This window comes from Microcaecilia unicolor, chromosome 2 (genome assembly GCF_901765095.1).
Source record: "Microcaecilia unicolor chromosome 2, aMicUni1.1, whole genome shotgun sequence".
In the NCBI taxonomy this organism is placed as follows: Eukaryota; Metazoa; Chordata; class Amphibia; order Gymnophiona; family Siphonopidae; genus Microcaecilia; species Microcaecilia unicolor.
Genome location: NC_044032.1, coordinates 467,008,161 through 467,029,833, shown reverse-complemented (window position 1 = coordinate 467,029,833; position 21,673 = coordinate 467,008,161). Strand labels below are relative to the sequence as shown.

At 42.5% G+C, this 21,673-nt stretch overlaps 1 protein-coding gene across 3 annotated transcripts in view; it reads right to left on the bottom strand.

Annotated features, from left to right (window-relative positions):
- The window catches only part of LOC115461288 (pantothenate kinase 3-like), a 93,843-nt gene extending 72,985 nt beyond the window's left edge, over positions 1 to 20,858 (bottom strand). For all 3 annotated transcript variants that reach the window (XR_003940682.1, XM_030191016.1, XM_030191017.1), the window contains exon 1: positions 20,550 to 20,858. Coding sequence is in view for 2 of the 3 variants with exons in the window: in XM_030191016.1 (XP_030046876.1) it covers positions 20,550 to 20,724 (175 nt within the window). In the remaining variant the exon portion in view is untranslated. The remainder of the gene's footprint in view (positions 1 to 20,549) is intronic.
- Positions 20,859 to 21,673: the final 815 nt, after the last annotated feature.

Below are 21,673 nucleotides of genomic sequence, written 5' to 3'. Positions count from 1 at the left end.
CGCTGAAACCACCTTAGGCAGGAAGGAAAGCACAGTACGCACCATAACTCCGGACTCTGAGAATTGCAGAAAGGGGTCTCGACAGGACAGAGCCTGGAGCTCAGACACACATCTCGCCGAAGTTATGGCCACCAAAAAGACTGTCTTTAGAGTCACATCCTTCTCTGACGCTCGCCTCAGCGGCTCGAAGGGCGAACACTGGTGTGCCTTCAACACCAGCCCCAAGTTCCAAGCCGGACACGGCAGCCGCACTGGAGGGCGAAGCCGGAGCGCCCCTCTTAGAAATCGGGCAACGTCCGGATGAGCAGCCAGGGAAAGGCCAGAGACCGTCCCTCGAAAGCATGCCAATGCTGCCACTTGCACTCGCAGGGAATTGTAGGCCAAGCCTTCTTGTACACCATCCTGCAAAAACTCCAGTATTGGCGAGACTGTAGCCCTCGTGGGTGTGACCGCCTTTGAAACACACCACACCTCAAACTGGCGCCAGATGCCGAGCATAAGCAACGGAAGTGGACTGCTTGCGGGCCTGCAAGAGAGTGGAGATGACTTTGTTAGAATAGCCTTTGTCTCTCAATTGCGCCCTCTCAAGAGCCATGCCGTAAGACCAAAGCGGCAGGGATCCTCCATGGTCACCGGCCCCTGCTTCAACAGGTCCAGCAGCAGAGGCAAAGGAAGAGGGGCCTCCATCAGCATCTGCTGGAGGTCCGCGTACCACGGCCGCCTGGGCCAATCCGGGGCAATGAGAATCACCACTCCTTGATGTAGCCAAATTCGCAGGAGGACTCGCCCTATCAAGGGCCAAGGAGGGAACACATACAGGAGGCCCGGAAGCCAGGGTTGAGCCAAGGCATCCAACCCCGCCGAGCGAGGATCTCTCCGTCTGCTGAAAAAGGACGGGACTTTGGCATTTGCACTTGATGCCATTAGATCCGCTACAGGCGTTCCCCATTTGGCACAGATCTGAAGAAACACTTCGTCTGCCAGTTCCCACTCCGCTGGTTCAATTTGATGCCTGCTTAGAAAATTGGCTTACACGTTGCTCTGACCTGCTATGTGAGCTGCCGACAGAAGCTGCAGATGTAGCTCAGCCCAGTGGCAAATCTGAGTGGCCTCTGTGGCCAGTGCTCTGCACTGAGTGCTGCCCTGTCAATTTATGTAGGCCACAGCTGTCGTGTTGTCCAGCCCCTCCAGAGTCTTGTGAAAGGCCAGAAGAGCCTGGAATATCGCTCTCAGTTCCAAGCGATTGATGGACCACCCCGATTCCACGTGTGTCCACAGGCCCTGGGCATAGCTTCCCTTGCAATGTGCTCCCCAGCCGACCAGGCTGGCATCAGTTATTACCAGGCACCAAGAGGGAAGCGCCGGGGCACAGGGAGCCACGTGAGTCTGCGTTGATAATCCTGGGACATTGGAGACCATCGTTGAAGCAGGGCAATCTGCAGAGGTCTCATGCGCGCTCTCGCCCATGGCACTACCTCCAAAGTGGCCGTCATCGACCCTAGCAGCTGGACAAAGTCCCAAGCTCGCGGGTGACGCATCCTCAGAAGCAGATGGACCTGATTCTGAAGCTTGCACCGCCTTTGGTCGGGTACAAAGACAAACCCTGAGGCCGTGTCGAACCGGACCCCCAAATATTCGAGAGATTGAGAGGGGGTCAGGTGACTTTTGGGTATACTGACGACCCAGCCCAGAGATTGCAGTACTGAGACCACTCTGGCTGTGGCCAGACGACTTTCGTTTGCCGAATCCGCTCTGATGAGCCAGTCGTTGAGGTACGGATGAACCCGGATACCCTGTCGCCTGAGAAAAGCAGCTACCACCACCATAACCTTGGAAAAGGTGTGGGGAGCTGTGGCAAGGCCAAAAGGCAAGGCCCGAAACTGGAAACATTTTCCCAACACCGCAAACTGGAGAAACCATTGATGCGGGGGCCAAATAGGAATGTGCAAGTATGCTTCTTTTAGGTCCAGAGACATGAGAAATTCTCCTGGCTGTACTGCCGCAATGACGAAGCGCAGGGTTTCCATGTGAAAATGACGCACTCTTAGAGCCTCGTTGGCTGACCTTAAGTTGAGGATCGATCGGAAAGACCTGCCTTTTCGAGGCACCACAAAGTAAACGGAGTAGCGACCGCAGCCGCGTTCGGCGGGAGGCACAGGGATCACCGCTCCAAGGTGCAACAAGACTTGTAAGGTCTCCTCTACCGTCGCCCATTTGACGACAGTACTGCATCGGGACTCCACAAACACGTCTCTCACCGGGGCGCTGAATTCCAATTGGTAACCTTCTCTGATCAGGTCCAGGACCCACTGATCGGAGGTAATCTTGGTCCATTCCTCGAGAAAGAGGGAAAGATGTCCTCCTACTGCAGGAATCGAGGAATTGACCAGCGCCCCGTCATTGAGGGGGCCACCCCTGAACTCCAGGCCTTGAACCGGCCATTGCGGAACACTTGTCCGAGCGAAAGGAGTTCCTGTGCTGAAAACGGGCACATTGAGAAACCCCAGCAGAGCGCCCCGGGCGATACCTGCGAGCTTCACGGAAGCGAGGTCTGGAAGTGGAGGGCCACACAGAACCCTTGGAAGAAGGCCTCGGCCTATCCTCGGGTAAGTGCTAGGGGTTGGTGTCCCCCAGGTCATTCACAATCTTCTCTAGCTCCTCTCCAAATAACAGGTGGCCCCGAAAGGGAAGCTTCACCAGCCTGTGCTTAGAGGCCATGTCAGCCACCCAATGCCGTAGCCATAGAAGGCGGCGGGCCGCAACCGCCACAGACATCTGTTTAGCCGAAGCTCTGACCAGATCATAGAGGCTGTCAGCCAAAAAAGACAGGGCCAATTCCATCTGCGGTGCAACCTCAGCGATAGACTCCACACCATCCGCGGGCTGTTCCACTGCCTGTTGTATCCAAGAAAGGCAGGCTCGGGCAGCACAGGAACTGCATATAGACGCCCTTAAAGCAAGGCCCGAGATTTCAAATGACTGTTTCAACACGGATTCAAGCCGCCGGTCCTGTATGTCTTTCAGGGCAACCCCTCCCTCTACGGGGAGGGTGGTCCTCTTAGTCACCGTCGGGACCAAGGCGTCCACTTTAGGCATCCCCAAAGGGGCCAAGTGTCACGTTCTCACTGGAAACTAGGTTTGTGAGCCCTTGGGCCACCGCCGAGGAGCAGCAGTGGCAGGCAAAACCACCCCACACCAGGGGCAAGGCAGAACTCTGACAACAGTTAGGCTTCACCTGCACTTGGCCACTTTCCACCAGGAGTTGAGCTCCCAGCTTCAGGTGGCCGACAGGACTTTGCAGGACAGGGCAGGACTGGATAACAGCAAGGCAGCACAGGGACTGAGTGTCAGAGGGGAAAGGAAGGAACATGGGCAGCAAGGCAGGAAACTGGGCTAGACAATACAACACAAGGCAGGGACAGGACAAGCTAGGGGACAGAAACTGGAAGCTGCAAGCAGCCACTGAAACAGGGAACAAAACACTAACAAGACACAGAACTAAAAGCTGCAAGCAGCCACAAAGCCAGCACACAAACAGAAACTAAACACTGCGATACAAACAAGAAACAAGGCTAGGAAAACAAGTAAAACCCAAACTAAACCAAACACAGACTAACTAGAAACAGGCAAGAATCAAGGCAAGAATCTCAGACAAATCACTGGACTAGCAGAAGTGCAACAAGCACCAACATACCAGGGCCTTAGACGCAATGCAAAGGCAAAGGCAGGGAGGATTCAAAGGGCTAATAAATCCAGCAGGCAGCTGAGACTCAGGTGCAACAATCACCAGGCAACTAAGGGTCGGGCAGCCTGGAAGATCCGGACTGGACTGTGCTGAAATCTGGAACGGGAGACAGCATACCAACAATCTAATACAGCCAACACACAGAGACAGAGACAGAACTAACTCACAAAGAACAGACAGAACCCAGCTCAGAAGCTGACCACAGGAAATAAGGTGAGTCTGAGAGGGGTCAAGGCCACAGACGTGACACCAAGTGCTCCTCACTTAGAGGGTAAATCTGACCCATAGCCCTGGCCACTTTCAAAGGCCCTTCGGGTTCAGACCATTGAGCTGAAATAAGCTCTTGGATGGAGTCATGCACAGGAAAGGCTCGAGCAGGCTTCTTAGTACTCGCCATCCTCGGATTACCAGAGGACGCCTCGCCCTTGGCAGGATCATCAATCGAGAGGGCCTGCAAGGCGTCCGAAATGAGCGCTGGCAGCTCATCGCGGTGGAAAATCCTCACCGCATTGGAATCGTCCAGATCCAGTGGCAAACCGGCACTTTCCTCTGGCTCTTCAGACCAAGGGGCCCTGCCAGAACCCTCAGAATCCACACCACCTGACCACGGGGGGGGGGGGGGGGGGGGGAAGTGTGCCACTCTCCGACGGGGAATTTACCCGTCTGCGTTTTGCGTCCTTCCAACGCTCAGGGGAATCAGCCAGCCCCGGGCTATCAACACCCAGGGGGGAAAACAGGCAGCAGCGCAGTGTCAGACACGTGCGACAGAGCTCTTTTCAGCATGAAAGCTTTATGCATTAAAAGCACAAACTCCGGGGAGAAACACTCAACCCTGACCCTCCGTCTCCGACTCAGGAGAAACGGGAACGGGAGCTCCTCTGGTAGCCTCTAACCGAGGCATCCCCCTGCACTCAGACTCCTCTGCAACAGCGAGGGTCGAGGCGTGCGTCACTTCCAAAATGGCGCCCGCTGCCAGCTCCATTGAGCGGGAAGAATCATCGCTGGCCATGCTCGTACCAGCTCTAGCGTTTGAAGAGCATGTCTTACAGAACCCCGCTGCTGATCTAGGTTTACCACAACGGGAGCAGCGTTTAACTGCTTCAGCAGCCATCATCTGACTGGACGGAATTATATAAGTAAAATGGCGGCTTTGCGCCCAAACTTACCCCAATCGGAATGGCGTCCGCGGGACCTCCTCTGGAGGAGCTGGGCACCACTCTCACCTCAAAAGACCGAGTCAAACGAGCTCCGGTTAAGCTGCACGTGGAAAATAGCCTCAGAATAGCCACGCAGAACCAATGCGTCTTTTTTTTTTTTTTTTTTAAACGCTGTGAGGAAAGTTGGAGGCAGGCAGCAACAGAGGTACTCCGGTAGGCAGGGGGATGGGTAAGGCAGGGAAAGGGCGAACCTATATGCCTTCAAAGTGGGCACTACCAGCCACAACATCCCTGCTTCAACTGGCAAAAGCACAAGAGCCACCCCAGGCAGAATTTTTCCAGGAGCTGATCAAGCTACGTCCACACCTGCTGGGAGATACAGCAATACTGAAGGCAGATGGAGCTAGCCGTCCATAGAGCACTATGGTTTTTCAGTGTTCATCTCCACCTGCTGGTAGGCGGACATAACCCATCAGTTAATGGATTCATCTGCTGCTGACGACAAGGAAAAAGGTACTTATGATTTAGGGTACGCCTTCTGGTATCCTTTACAGCTCTCTGAATTCACTTTTAAAAATATATCTTCAGATCAGAAGTAAACCTTCTTTGGTTGACATCAGTTCCCATCTCAGCTGAAGTTTCAAATGTCAGGGCCAACACTTCACAAGACCAGAACACTGCACCAGTGATTTCACAGTAAGAATACTGAAAGGTAATTTTAAAACAATACAGGAACGTAAGACCTTTGAAATAAGAATGATTGAATATTTTGACACCCAACAAACAGGACTTAAAAAGGATCTGGGTTTTCTAACTCATAAAACATAAAGCTGTATTTCTCTGTTTATTTCTCTGTTTATTACCCTCCTCTCACCTACCAACATCCATTCTGTTAGAATATCAATGAAATGCTTTGATGTCCCCATGCATACCCCCACCCTCCCACTCTGTCAGACTGTCAAAGTAATGCTTTGATGTTTCTCTCATATATACTATCTGCTACCACATTTGCTTATTTCCGATCTGAGGAAGAAGGACAACCTTCGAAAGCTAATCAAGAAATGTATTAAGTTATGTCCAATAAAAAAGGTATCATCTTATTTTCTTTTCATGTTTTATTTTGTTTAAATGTCAGCATTTAATTGTAATATGTATTTTTGATGTTCTTGTTTTCATTTAGTTTAATGGTATTCACTCACAGCCCCAGGGTTGCCAATGGGTCAGGTTTTCAGGATATCCTAATGAATATATACGAGAAAATATTTGTGCACTTATTACCACAATTATATGCAAATCTCTTGCATGTATTCTGTGATGGTTCTTTTCAGCAGAGAAGACCCAAAAGTACTCAGAAATCTTGGTCCATGGACAGATTCAAGAGAGCGCAATAAAGTTGGAAAATGTCTAGGTGTGGACCCCGATCTCCATGTTTAGTCACTTTTGTTTACTCTTCTACTCTGCTGAATCTGTTTTCATTGTTACATATTGCTCTCTTTTTCTCTTTTTGTTGCAATGTATTATGTATGATGTGATTTCACTGTATTGTTAGCCACATTGAACTCAGATGCTGGGGTAATGTGGGATATAAATGTCATAAATAAATAAATAATATGCTCTGATGAGAAGTAGCCAGCCAAAGCACAAGATAAGAGGTAGAGACCAAGATTTGGCAAGGAAATCAGTGATGTTTATACAGGAGTCCAGATAGGACAGGAAACAGTAGCCATGGTATGAACATGGCCAGTCTGCGTGGGCAGGCACACTGATACCAACAGTCGGAGATCTGAAGTTCACCCCAACAAAACTGTCCCAGGTGATGAGCTCCCTGCAGCTGGCAGCAGAACCTCACATGTTCATTACATCAGCCTAAAAACCTGACCCAGTTGGTGGCCCTTGAGGACTAGGAGTAAATACCAAGGGTTTAGTTACTTTGGAAGGATAGAGGGTAACAAGCACTGTCTATGGGTGTGTGTGTGTGTGTGTGTGTTGTATCTCTGTGGATTTTTTCATGTTGTTTGGATTTGACTGCTTCATTAACTTAAGGATTTAATTTATCATTAGTATGTATAATCTTTAAGTACTAAAAAAATCTTTAAGAAAATAAAAGTCATGTGACGCCATGTTCGAAGAAAACAGCTAGTGTGAGCTTCTCCGGCCCTCAACTGTTCCCCCCAAGATTTTAAGTCGAATCGCACCTCAGAAAAACCTCATTTTTAAGAGTATATAGCGAAGTTACTTACCTGTAACAGGTATTCTCCGAGGACAGCAGGCTGATTGTTCTCACATATGGGTGATGTCCACAGCAGCCCCAGGTCCAGAAAATCTTACTAGCAACAAAGCTTGCTAGAGCCTTCGAGCGCGCGGGCGCACGCACTGTGCATGCGCGGCCATCATCACGCCCATAGCGCGAGAGTCCCACTTCAGTCAACTTATGAAGCAAAAGAAAAGAACAACTCCAAAGGGGAGGTGGGCAGGTTGGTGAGAACAAACAGCCTACTGTCCTCGGAGAATACCTGCTACAGATAAGTAACTTTGCTTTCTCCGAGGACAAGCAGGCTGTTTGTTCTCACTGATGGGTATCCCTAGCCCCCAGGCTCACTCAAAAACAACAAACAGGGTCAACTGGGCCTCACAACGGCGAGGACATAACAAAAATTGACCTACAAAGAAACATCTGAGAGTGCAGCGTGGAACAGAATAAAAATGGGCCTAGGGGGGTGGAGTTGGATTCTAAACCCCGAACAGATTCTGCAGCACCGACTGCCCAAACCGACTGTCGCGTCGGCTATCCTGCTGAAGGCAGTAATGAGATGTGAATGTGTGGACTGATGCCCACATCGCAGCCTTGCAAATCTCTTCAATAGTGGCTGACTTCAAATGGGCCACTGACGCAGCCATGGCTCTAACATTATGAGCCTCAAGAGTCAGCCCAGCTTGGGCGTAAGTGAAGGAAATGCAATCTGCTAGCTTGGAAATGGTGCATTTCCTGACAGCCACTCCCCTTCTGTTGGGGTCGAAAAAAAAACAAACATTTGGGCGGACTGTCTGTTGGGCTTGTCCGCTCCACACAGAAGGTCAATGCTCTCTTGCAGTCCAATGTATGCAACTGATGTTCACCAGGGCGGGTATGAGGACGGGAAAAGAGTGTTGGCAAGACAATTGACTGGTTCAGATGGAACTCCGACACCACCTTCGGCAAAAACTTAGGGTGAGTATGGAGGACTACTCTGTTATGATGAAATTTAGTATAGGGAGCATGGGCTACCAAGGCTTGAAGCTCACTGACTCTACGAGCTGAAGTAACAAGTCCACAAACCACTACTAAATGGACTTGGGAAAAATCCACAATTCCAGGAATAACATGTATAGAATGTTTGTACGTTTGGGAAGCTTGCCAGGTGCCCTTGGCCTGGATTGGCTGCTGTCGTGGACAGGATGCTGGGCTCGATGGCCCCTTGGTCTTTTCCCAGTCTGGCATTACTTATGTATGTATGTAACAGCCACAAAGAAAATGACCTTCCAGGTCAAATACTTCAGATGGCAGGAATCCAGTGGCTCAAAAGGAGCTTTCATCAGCTGGGTGAAGACGACGTTGAGATCCCATCACACCATAGGAGGTTTGACAGGGGGCTTTGACAAAAGCAAACCTCTCATGAAGCGAATAACTAAAGGCTGTCCAGAGATAGGCTTACCTTCCACACGGGTCATTCCTTGTCAAGTGGTCTGATTTCAGAGAAGTGCCCTGCTCGACCATCACAGATTTCGATGAAATTTTCTGTGAACATTCATACATGTCCCCAATGAACATTGGTAAAGTTTTACATTCGCCGATGCAATACTTGCTGAGATATAGTAATCTGTTTGACCCCATACTGCAGCCTTCTATGGTATGACTCTGAGATTTCGGCAACTTTGAGACACTGTATCTCCGGCAATATTTTGTTGAGAGAAACAAAACTTGGCCATCTTGTACACTTTTTTGCGCTCTATTAAACAAAATAATAAAAAAATCTTCACGAGCGATTTCCATGAAGAAAACTTGGAGCAAACTTGGTCCAAAAAATTTGCGGCACGAAAAAATTGTAAAGTTTGGCTTTTTATATCTCTGGAATTAAAGGTGTGATAAACGTGAAACTTTGCACACAACAACTTATCAACACAAGGTTTTCGAATATAAAATTTCATTCTCCTAATATTTTCCATTACTTCACAAATTGAGTGTAAAGTTGATGATTTTTGCAAAAACGCCAAAAAATAGGGTATTTTTAGCCCACTTTTACAAAAAAAGACCTTCTGGAAACTCTTTTTAATCATTTTCATTAGAAATCGTTCATGAAGATTTTTTTATTATTTTGTTTAATAGAGCGCAAAAAGTTGTACAAGATGGCCAAGTTTTGTTTCTCTCAACAAAATATTGCCGGAGATAGTGTCTCAAAGTTGCAGAAATCTCAGAGTCATACCATAGAAGGCTGCAGTATGGGGTCAAACAGATTACTATAATGGGCATAATAAATCTTAATAATAATAAAAATAATAAATAAAATAAAATAAAAATAATAAAAATGGGCATAATAAATCTTCACTACTAGTTAACAGACAACTAAGAAAAATCAACATAACCCCCAATCTAACTGATCCCTTTCAAATAATCCAAATAGGATATACAAATGCCAGATCAGCTGTCAACAAGGCTACATTAACAAACTGGATTACCGACGACAACCTTGATCTGCTAATTATTAATGAAACCTGGATTCATAGTCACAATGACCCAATTTTACTAGATCTCTGCCCTCCAGACTACAAAATTACTCAGTGGCCAAGAAATGAAGACAGAGGAGGAGGCATTGCATTAATTTACAAATCCCATCTTACAGTAACAACCATAGCTGAATCCATGACACCACAACTTGAAATTGCCTCAATTAGTATTAATCATTCTACCTTGCTTGACAATCTAAACATTTTGTTTTACAGACCACCAGGAAACTGGAAAGAATGCCAGCCAAATCTCATGGACTTCGTCTCAAATGCTTGCGTGTCTAACTTTAATCTTCTTATATTGGGAGATATAAACTTGCATCTAGAAGACCTCAGTGCAAGGAATACACAAGAATGTAAGGATTTTCTCAAACTATGGGAATTCAACTGGATTAATACTCAAGCAACACATACCAAAGGACACACGCTCGACCTCTTCACATACAAATTTTCCTCTGATCAAACCTTTACAATAACAGATATAAAAAATGGACAGAAGTACCATGGTCAGACCACTTTAAACTACATATATCCATGCAATGGCGGACAAAAAATCTGGTCCAGAAACAAGAACAAAAATCTTTCACCACAAGAGGCCAAATTGATCCAGTACTATTTGGCAACAGTTTTACGCGAACGAATGGACAGTTCAAGCAGATTCCAATCAATACCTTTTAAACTGGGACAATAGATGCAAGTACATACTTGATGCAGTAGCACCATTACAAACAAAAACATCGCGAAGACATAACTCACTTCCTTGGTTTAACGACGAACTGAAAAAACTAAAAACTCAAGCAAGGAGGCGCGAACATGCATGGAATAAAATGAACAAACATTCACTGCGTGGAAACAAATGTTAAGAAAATACAAATATATTATCAGACAGACTAAAAGGTCATATTACAAATCCAAAATTGGACCAGATTATAAAGATTTACACAAATTATTCCAATCTGTTCATAACCTCCTAGATACTACATCGGTCACCTCAACTAATTCAGTTACCCCATCAGCAAATGATCTAGCCACATACTTCAACGAAAAAATCATTAAACTAAGATCCACCTTACCAACTAATTCCTCTAACTACAAAATATTCATTGATTGCCTGGACTCAACCACCGATGAATATCCAGTAGACCGTAAATGGACAAATTTCAATTCTCTAATGGAGGACACAGTCACCCAAGCAATCAATAGAGTCACCAAATCCCATTGCAAACTAGACACATGCCCCAGTCACTTAATAAAATCTGTCCCTCAACGCTTCATAACAGACCTCACATCCTACCTAAACCACATGCTCCAACATGGATTCTTTCCTATGGATAAGGGTAATATACTACTTACACCAATTCCCAAAGATCAGAAGAAAAAATTAAATGATATAACCAATTATCGTCCAGTTGCATCCATCCCTCTTGTAGTTAAGTTAATGGAAAGCCAAGTAACTAAACAGCTTACTGATTACTTAAGCAAATTCTCAGTATTACATTCATCCCAATCTAGATTCCGTGCTAATCATAGTACTGAAACAGTTCTTATAACACTCCTGACTAAATTCAAACAAATTATTGCAACTGGCAATAATGTTCTCTTCCTCCAGTTCGATATGTCCAGCGCGTTTGACATGGTTAACCATGGTGCTCTTTTAAACATCCTAGAATACTTTGGAATTGGCGGAAATGTATTGAATTGGTTTCACAGCTTCCTAACCGCAAGAACATATCAGGTGATATCTAAGTCGATCATATCATCAACATGGAGACCTGGATGTGGAGTGCCTCAGGGATCGCCGCTTTCACCAATTCTCTTTAACTTAATGGTGCTACCATTGGCCAGATCACTATCCAGTCAAGGCCTAAACCCGTATATTTACGCTGATGACATTATGATATATATTTCGTTTAAGAACTTATCAGAAATTGCAGACAAAATTAATAACAGCTTCCAAATAATGAGCTCATGGGTGGATGCATTCCAGCTTAAGCTTAATGCAGAAAAGACGAAATGTCTTATCCTTTCATCGCAGTATAACAGGACCAATTAAACCAATATAAATATGCCAAGCCACACTCTTCCTGTTGCGGATACCCTGAAACTCCTGGGTGTTACTATTGACCGAAATCTTACCCTTGATTGCCATGTGAAAAATGTTACAAAGAAAATGTTTTATACAATGTGGAAGCTTAAAAGAATGAAACCTTTTATTCCACAAGCTGATGCAATCATTGGTACTGAGCCATCTGGATTACTGCAATTCCATTTATGCAGGATGCAAAGTGCAAACCAATAAGAAACTCCAGACTGCCCAGAACACCGCAGCCAGACTCATATTCGGAAAGATGAAATATGAAAGCGCCAAACCTCTTAGAGAAAAATTACATTGGCTCCCATTAAAAGATCGAATTACATTCAAAATCTGCACCTTAACTCTGCACACAATTATGGAATAAACTACCGAATACTATAAAAACTACGCACAACTTGACAACCTTCCGGAAGTTACTGAAGATGTACCTGTTCAAAAAGACTTACAAAAAGAATCCTCCTTAATGACTTGTTTCCTAATCTATACCAGAACCAATATTGATCCCTTCTGATTTATTTTATTATATTATCATTATTGAACATTACATTTTTTCCTACTCTCACTTGTTTGCTATGTATTATCATTTTATTTACCCTACCTACCTGTTATTCTTGTACATTAATTGTAACAATATGCTGAACCTCTTACTCTGTTAATGGTGATGCCATTGCTATATAATGTAAGCCACATTGAGCCTGCAAATAGGTGAGAATATGTGGGATACAAATGCAGCAAATAAATAAATATCTCAGCAAGTATTGCATCGGCGAACGTACAACTTTACCAATGTTCATTGGGGACACGTATGAATGTTCACAGAAAATTTCATCGAAATCCGTGATGGTCGCACAGGGACCACCAGACCACTTGACATGGAATGACCCAGCTGGAAGACCGGGTATCCAAATGGCAGGTGAAATTTAATGTGGCCAAATGCAAAGTCACGCACATTGAGATGAATAATCCAAATCATAGTTACCTGATGCTAAGATCCACCTTAGGAATCAGCACCGAAGAAAAATATCTAGGTGTCATCATAGACAAATAAACAAAAATCTTCTGTCTAGTGTGGTGGCAGCCAAAAAAGCTAACAGAATGCTAAGAATTATTAGGAAAGGGGTACAAAATAAGATAAAAGAATATTATCATGTCTCTGTATCGCTCCATGGTGCAACCACACCTTGAATATTGTGTGTAATTCTGGTCAACATATCTTAAAAAAAAAAAAAGATATAGCAAAATTAGATAAGGTTCAAAGAAGGGTGATCAAAATAATAAAGGGGATGGAACTCCTCTCATATGAGGAAAGGCTTAAGAGGTTAGGACTCATCAGCTTGGAAGAAACAGCTGGGAGGAAAAGTCTATGGATCGATGCTGAACACAACATTGATGATTTAAAATTTTTTGTATTACAGCTTATTAAACAAAATCCCCGTGGTGGAAACATTGACCAGAAATTATTAAGAGCAGAACAACGTGCTATATATCAAGCTGAATGTGTAGCTCCAAAAGGTCTTAACAAAGAAATTGAATATTTACATTTTCTCTGAAAAAATCTTTTCACTAATTTATCATTTATTTTTATCCATTTTTTGCTATTAGCTTATATATATATACATTTTGATATCATTTATATTTTTACGTTACGACCAGTATCAATTTTTTATGCCATTTTTCATTTTTTTTTAATATTTCATAACAGTAATTTATTGATAATTCTGTTCATGTGTATCCAAATATCCAATTGCAGTATATGACCAAATTATTTTTAAATATTATTTCTTAGTAGAAGCATAAAACCATTTTTTCTATTTTCATTCTTGGATTAGATCTATGTTTCTTATAATGAAATTCTATTTCGTTTGTGATGACAGACCTTTTTTTATTTTTATTTTCATTTCATCACTATTTTTTTATTATATAATCTTAACAGTCTTATACCCCCTTTTTTTCAATAGAGAAAGATATTTGATGTAATACAAACAGGTCCTAATGTGCCTGTCATCATGAATATTTAATTAACATTTGTTTTTCAATGATCTTTCTTATTATATATTACTTATTGATTCTAAGGAGTTAATTTCTAGGCTTGTTCTTTTGTTAGCTATTGGCTCCGATAACCATATTTTTAATTTTCATCTAATCCTCTTTCAAGTATCTTTTAATTAATTAAATACTTTGGTTACTACGTCATTATTTTAACCATTTGCCACTGCTGCAATATGTACTTATAGTTTTTGTCGAGCCCTTCAGAGTTGAATTTATCTCAGTTAAACTTCTTATGACATTTGAGTAAATTATCCAATGGTTTTTTGACTAATTGGTTGATACAATTATTACACAACATTTATATACACTTCATTCATCAGTCTTTATTATAATTCTCTTATACAACTGTCATCTGCATTTTACTAATTAGTATATCGTTCATAAATTTTGACATTAATACATAGTTATCGTTTAAATGATTTTTAAAGTATCACTTGATTAAATATTTGGTTATTACTCTATTATCCCTTATCTTTGGCTACTTCCTAAATATAAATTCATTAATTTATTACCCTATTGAGCTCTTCAAAGTCGTTTCCTTAATTTTTTAATTTTCATGTATCCTTTTAGCTTTTTATCTAATTACCTTTTAAATAATTGTGTGATATATTTATCACCCCACACTTCTATCCGTTTCATGACTTACCTTTACAATAATTGTTTAATATAACTGTCACTTGCTTTTCATTAGTTAGTATATGTGCCAATCTTTATTTTGAAATTTGAGATATCCTATCAACGGGTTCCACGTTACATCATAGCGTTATTTAAATTAAGTTTTTTTGGCGCCCTTTTCAATACCATTTTAAATTATACCTGTTGGTACAAGGCAACACTCTTTTATTTCATTCAAGGTAACGTATTCTTCCTTTTTCTGATTTTATTTAGTTTATCATGTTTACTCGATACGGAACCACTGATGTATATGTAGCTGGCTTTCATTTTGACTACATGATAGCTTTACTATCGATATGTCCTTTCTGTTAGAACTTTGGGCGTCCTTAAACGTAAGGTACATACATATATATATCTATTTATATCTCATATATTAGCATGGAGCGTATCTTGGCATCCAGGTTTTCATTACCTTATCAAACTGAATTTATATACACGGAGTTTTTTTAACAAAACACCATGACCGATCGATATAACACTATGAATATACGTATATATTTCTTAGTGGTTTCCTTTTTTGCTAATACCTTCGGTGCTCTTATCGTTAGGGATGTGCACATATACACATATCTCATGCGCTAGCATATTTTGAAATATAAGACACATTACGATTCGTATTGACATGTAGCCTTCCTTTTTTCTTTTTGGTCTTTGTGGGATGTGTAAGTGTAGACCTTTCTGTCCTCCTATATTCTGAAGGTTAGGTTCTCTATGTTTGTTGTGATAAAATTACCGACATTTGGATACACATGTTCAAATACTTTTTAATTTTCACTTCATGATTTTATAGATGGTGGATTTATATTTTTCAATTATACATTTTTACTTAATATGATTTACCTTTTGATAATTAGTTTTACATTAATTAATTTTTTGTTATCATGATACAGATTTCTATACTTAATACAAATATGTTAGTTATGTATCCTTTAAGCATAACTAAAATTTTTATAATATTTTTATAATATTGGTCGTTAAACGTTTTAAGACAATTTATTATTATGATATTTACTATGATTTTTATCTATCGCTACACTTAATATTTCTGTTTATCCCAAAATTTTTTATAGAGACTACATTTTTACAAGCTCCTTTGTCTGTCAGTATATCCCCTGTGCTACTACTGATTGGTATGTTCAATTGATTTTTTCTTTCCTTTTCATCTAATATATATGCATTAAGAAAATATCTGCTGTAAACCTTCTGTTACTTACCTGTTATTTACTTCTCATTCAGCATATTATTGCCTTTTCTTAAATACATGACATTATTGCCTTCTATTAAATTCATGACATTTATATATATTTTTGTTCTTCCATCTATAGACATCTGTTCTGTTATAGATCATACACAATTCACATACTGTATTATGGGTTTTAAAAAATTATTTTCATATTTATATTTAATAAAATTATTTTAATACATAATATTTTTGGAAACGGGTTTTATAATGTTGGTTTAATTATATATGATCGATTTACCATTTGTTCCCTATGATGTTCATTTGATGGTATAGTAACAATATATGTATTGATTCAGTCGACATTTCAGATTCTTGATCAGTGAATTTGACTCATAATAAGAATGAAAAATTTTTTAAAAAATTTTTTTTAAAAATTATTTTTATTTATACATTATGTATGTTATATATGGTGTGTTTTTACATTTCTATATTTGTTGTAATGTATTTGATTCAATTTGTTTTTATTTAATTATATATATGTTTGGTTGTTATCTTTTAGACCCCTGATGAAGGTTTTTTTAAAAACCGAAACACGGACCGTGTTGGGTCCTCAATAAAGTTTTTTGGAGCATCTCACCCCTGATCCTGGCTTGATCTCTTGAAACTGTGTTTCCACTTGCTTCTCTCTTGTGTTGAACTTTTGTGGAAATTTTTGGACCTTTTATTTCTACTGCTATTGAGACAAACATGGGGAAAGTTGCTACTTGTCCCTGGGACCAACTGAATGAATCTTGCTACTATCTAGGATTCTATCAGGTACTTGTGACCTGAACTGGCCTCTGCTGGAAGCAGGATATTGGGCTACATGGACAACTGGTTTGACCCAGTATTGCTATTCTTGTTCTTAAACACTGTTTTAGGGAGAGAGCCCAAGGTTTAACCCCTTCTCTAACCTAGAAACGGAATGATCTTAGCCATTTCCCTGACAAACGCTGCTGGAGAAGTCCTCCAAAAGACATTTTCTGTGTAAGCATATCCCCAAAACCTAATTCAAGTTTGACATACACTTGGCTAACAGACAAGGCCTCTGATGATTCTTGTATGCTGGTGTCTGAATTTTAGTGCCGCTCTGAACACTTCTTTCCCTAACGCACTAGAAATGCACCGTCAAGCAGTTGTTACTGATGCCAAAGCCCTTTAATACCTCAGCATCAATTCCTTGCCTCCAAACATTACTATCAATTTTAGGACTGGCTGAACATTCCCCTCAGTATCCATTTTGATAGTTGGTGCTAGGGCAATGAACAGCACCTGTCAACACTGCACTGAAATTTCTTGATGCTGGTGCCAATGTAGTGGAATCCACATTCTTTGGACATGACATGATGGTCTTGCTTGCTCCTGCATTCAGGACTATACTAAGTTTGAGCAGAGGGGATGTGTTATACCACTTGGATACAGCAACCCCCTTCTAGGATGCCTGCAGTGGTGCTGCCTTCACCTATGTAAGTCAGTTACCCCTCGATCCATGTGTGGATTTTTTAATTTTAACTGGATTGTGTGCGCATAAGGCTCAAACTCTGGGCCTAGAGGCCAACCAAATTTTGGTTTCAGCTTCAGACCGAAACTGGCCCAAAATCCAGGTTCAGTCATGCTTTTTGTTTTTTTTCACCTGAATTCGAAACTCACCCCCCTCCCATGACCAGAAACTCCACCCTCTCATCTGTAGGCACTCCCCAAGCCCTGGTGGTCTAGTGGCCTCCTTGGGGAGGAGTGATCCCCACTCGATTTTGATTTCAGCCAGTTTCGGTCACCCTCTATTTGGGCCTACTTAGTTTGCATCCAGTATAAAGCCACCCATGAATTTTGAGTGTGTTCAGTGTGAAGTGAATGTAAAAAGAGAAGTTTTACCCACCCTTCTGCTTGTTGTTAATGGAGTGGAGTAGCAGCTTGACTCTCAAACTGAAGAAGAGAAGCCCCAGTCAAGAGCCTGACCCTGGAGGAGACAGTATGTTCACGATTAGAGAATGGCACGGGGACAAAGTCTGTCCCAGTGGGTTGTCTCCGTCCCCACCCTATCCCCACAGGTTCTGTCTCCATCCCGTCAGCCCCTATCTCCGTCCCCATCCCCATGGGCCCTGTCCTCATCTGCAGAAGCCTCAAACACTATTTAAATCTTTTTATTGAAGTATAAAAAGGAATAATATGCTGTGCAACTGTTTATAAATCACAAACAGAAAACAATAACGAGCAACTATAACTCCCCCATCACCACCCTCTACCCTTCCAACCCCAACAACAGCTGATTTCTACTACCCCAAGGAATCCTAATCGACCCTGTTAAAATGACTAGGCATACAAAATACAAACAGTCCTGTATGCCCTAGCGGGGGAGAAATATGCCCTATGCCCTGTTATTCATCGACAGATTAAAAAAATCATAAGTCATGAACAATCTCAGGATTCAGTCTAGCTCTCCTGCCTTCCACAGTCCTTTCTGCAATAGAAAATGTCTTCTTACAAGATGTCCTGATAGCAGGAATGTACAGGATCCCTCATGCAAATTTTGCTAGCTCTGGCCAGCATGTTTGCTTGTTTTTCAAAAAAAAAAAAAAAAAAATCAAAATATTGTCATCTGCTGCAAACAGTCCAGCAGTCCCTGTGTGGAAGTGGATCCCATAAAGAAGAGACAGTGTGTCTTACTTATAAAAGAATAGGTTTGTACTTGTGTACAGGGTGCCCTTTGCCCCACAGAACACTTTGTTGAAATGGATGACAAAGATTAAGAAAGCATATGGGTTATTACAGTATTTATTCAATGCTGTACAGCCTCAGACAGAAAGACTACATCAAAGCAGTACCTGTTTAGAACTTATCTTTAGTAAAGAGTTGGAGCACCCCATATCTGTCTCTGATTGTTTGAAGGACCCTCTATGGCTGGGCTTTGAAAGGACTTCCCTCCTCCCCCCCCCCCCCCCCTCGCTTCACAGGAGAGAAACTGCTACAACTCTCTTTACTGAAGGTAAGTGCAAAACAGTTACTACGCTGAGGTGGAGAATCTGCTCCCTTGGATAAGAGTGTATATACACTGAGCAAACAAGTAAGAGGTTTGGAAGACATAACGTGTTTTGAGAGTCCCTGGGATAGGAATCCATCTATAGACACCCACCACCACCACACTCGCACATACGTCTAGGACACCCCCGTTACATATGGCCAGAGTCTGGTGCAGTTCCAGAGTTTTTGGGAATAGGGGGCAATGACTCTCACATACTTAGGCCAAACCAAACAGCTTCTCCTGCTCCTTTTGAAAATATGAAGATCCCTAGATATCTTCGGTGATGCATCTGGAGATGTTTTGTTCAAGCAAGAAGCACAATATGCAAAGCTTGTGGCAGGACCATATTGGCGGGCAATATTCACATCGCTCATGCTTTTTGAAACTGCTAGAAATCTTCACTTTGAAACTTAAGGCAAAAAAAAAGCCACAGTACACTGAAACTCACCACAAATCGTACAACATGTCATGCAGTAAAGCCAGTACAAATTGTGGTCATGCCAAAACTCAAAGAAACAGTAAATACCTGGTGAACCTAACTAGGACTTTTCTAAGAGAGGAAAAATGGTGAAACCAAGATGGTCCTGACAAAGAAAACAGCTTTAAATGTGAAAGGAAAGTACTCAAGCATACCTACAGAAACAAGTACAACCACTGGGCTCAACAAAATAAAGAAATATGATGGCCACATGAGATGCCCTGCACATGCGTAGTTTACTATTCTATAAAGCTCTATTAACCTGGAAACAGAGCTATGTTTAAAAATTTTCCAGCCCAGACTCCATCTGATGATATTAACCAGGCACACAGGTAATGTGCAGCATTTTCTCCAAGGACATTAGGAACCTGCATATAACAAACATTTTACACTGGATTCTTATGCCAACACAAAGATATAGTTATATTAGCATCTGCATATATCAAATTATGTTTGAACACACCCACCATTTATGTGCACATTTACCAAACAGAAGATCCGTTCTTTATGTATTAAGAAGATCATGCTGCTAATTCATGCAGCAGCGTTAACTGCTCAGGCAGAATGCGAGGATACCTTCTGTGTTACCAGAGATCACCATGTGTATAAATGTCTACATATATACACACACAGTACAAAAAAAGAAAAACAGCAAGTTAGACACGAACATGTTTACCTATACATACCCCTCTATGTGTGTCTTCTCTCAATATCTATATGCACCCATGCCTCTTCTGCACAGAATGTGTATATGCATATACAAAATGTATATATTTTTGATACTGTTTCAATTTACTGTTTTCACATTTTCCTCATTTATTGTATTTATGTTTATTCTTGATTGTATTGTTATGCTCTGAACAAAACAAAATTTTAAGTGTTATGTTAAACTGTACCTGCTGTACACCATCTTGGGTGAATCTCTTCATCATAAAGGTAGTTAATAAATCCCAATTAAAAAAAAAAAATATATATATATATATACATACATACACACTCACCCATCAATACACAAGATAAAAATACATCATACATAAATAAATATACACACATTACAGCATGAAGTCATTCTCTGCTGCGATTCTTCCAAAAGGAGATTGGCTGAAAATGTTACAGCAAATCCGGCTCCTATGGGAGCGGGGCTTACTGATTTATCACACCACGGCGTTACCCGACAAAACCAAGGGGTACAAATTTGGAAGTAGCCCTACCCACCTCAACACGACCCAAAAAGGGAGGGCCGGATCAATTCAGAGGCGTCTCTGTTAAGTGCTTCCCACAGACAGAAGAACTGCCCGTCCCGACCTTCCCAGTACCTCCTTCTCCCCCTGCCCAGCGCATCACTTACGCGGCCTGTTCTTTTTCAAGGAGTCAAGCCGTGGGCGGAGCAGTGGGCCGGAGGGTGGTCGCTCCCTGGTTGTGGTGGTGCTGCTGCTGCCCCCGGAGCTCCTCCGCCGTGGTTTCTCCTCTCCCTGTTCGCCCCCTGCAGCGGCGGAGGATCTCGGAGAGCCCATCTGCGCCATGAAGCAGAAGGAAAGGGCAGCACAGGAAAAGAAAGACGCCGTTGGCGCCTGCACCAGGGCGAAGAGAGTGTTGAATCTCCAAGACAGCGATGTCCGCTAACCCAACCCCATAACCCGTTCGTCGTTCGACCCGCGTCCGCTGCCCAGATTTTCTGGTTGCCACTGCGCATGCGCAGCATTTCAGTAGCTTGCGGTGCGTACGAAGAATAAAATGAAAAATTAAACCTTCGCTTCCACCTGCCCCGCCAAACCCGTCACCACATTCTGAATATTCGTCGAATCAGCTCGGGTGCTACGGAGCTTGGCAGCAGTGCTATCCAATGAATAGGCGGGCTGAGTACCAGCGGGCGGGTCAATACAGCTCGTCAAGTCAAAAAAAAGGAGGGGGGAGGGAAGGAAGAGAGACTTGATACAGGATCTGAATGGCTGCTCTAGTTCGTTACCAAGGCGACAGTGGTGGAGGGTTGAGGTGCGGTGGGAGGAGGAGAAAGAACTATTTTTATACCTGGGTGACTGAGTTGCTGAAGAAGAGCACGTCAGACATCAAACTGGCCTTCCTGTCGTTGGCCTTTACTATGACATATATGAACATCGGTTTTGCAGGCTGCTCATTGCAGCATAAGAAAGATGCTTCGCATACAGGTGGTTGAAGACCCTTTGTGTTGCTGATTTTTATTTATTTATTTTATTTTTGTTACATTTGTACCCCGCGCTTTCCCACTCATGGCAGGCACAATGTGGCTTTCATATAGTATACAGGTACTTATTTGTACCTGGGGCAATGGACAAGTTTAAGTTAATTGTTAGTGCTTGTTCTGCCCCTGGCTGCTCATACTAATTTTATAATGTAGCCCAAAAATGTGTTTAATGCCTTTACTGTTATTCTCATTTCTACTACCTAGTCCATAGTCCATTCTCTCAACCCCCCCAACCCCCGCCTCCTTTTCTT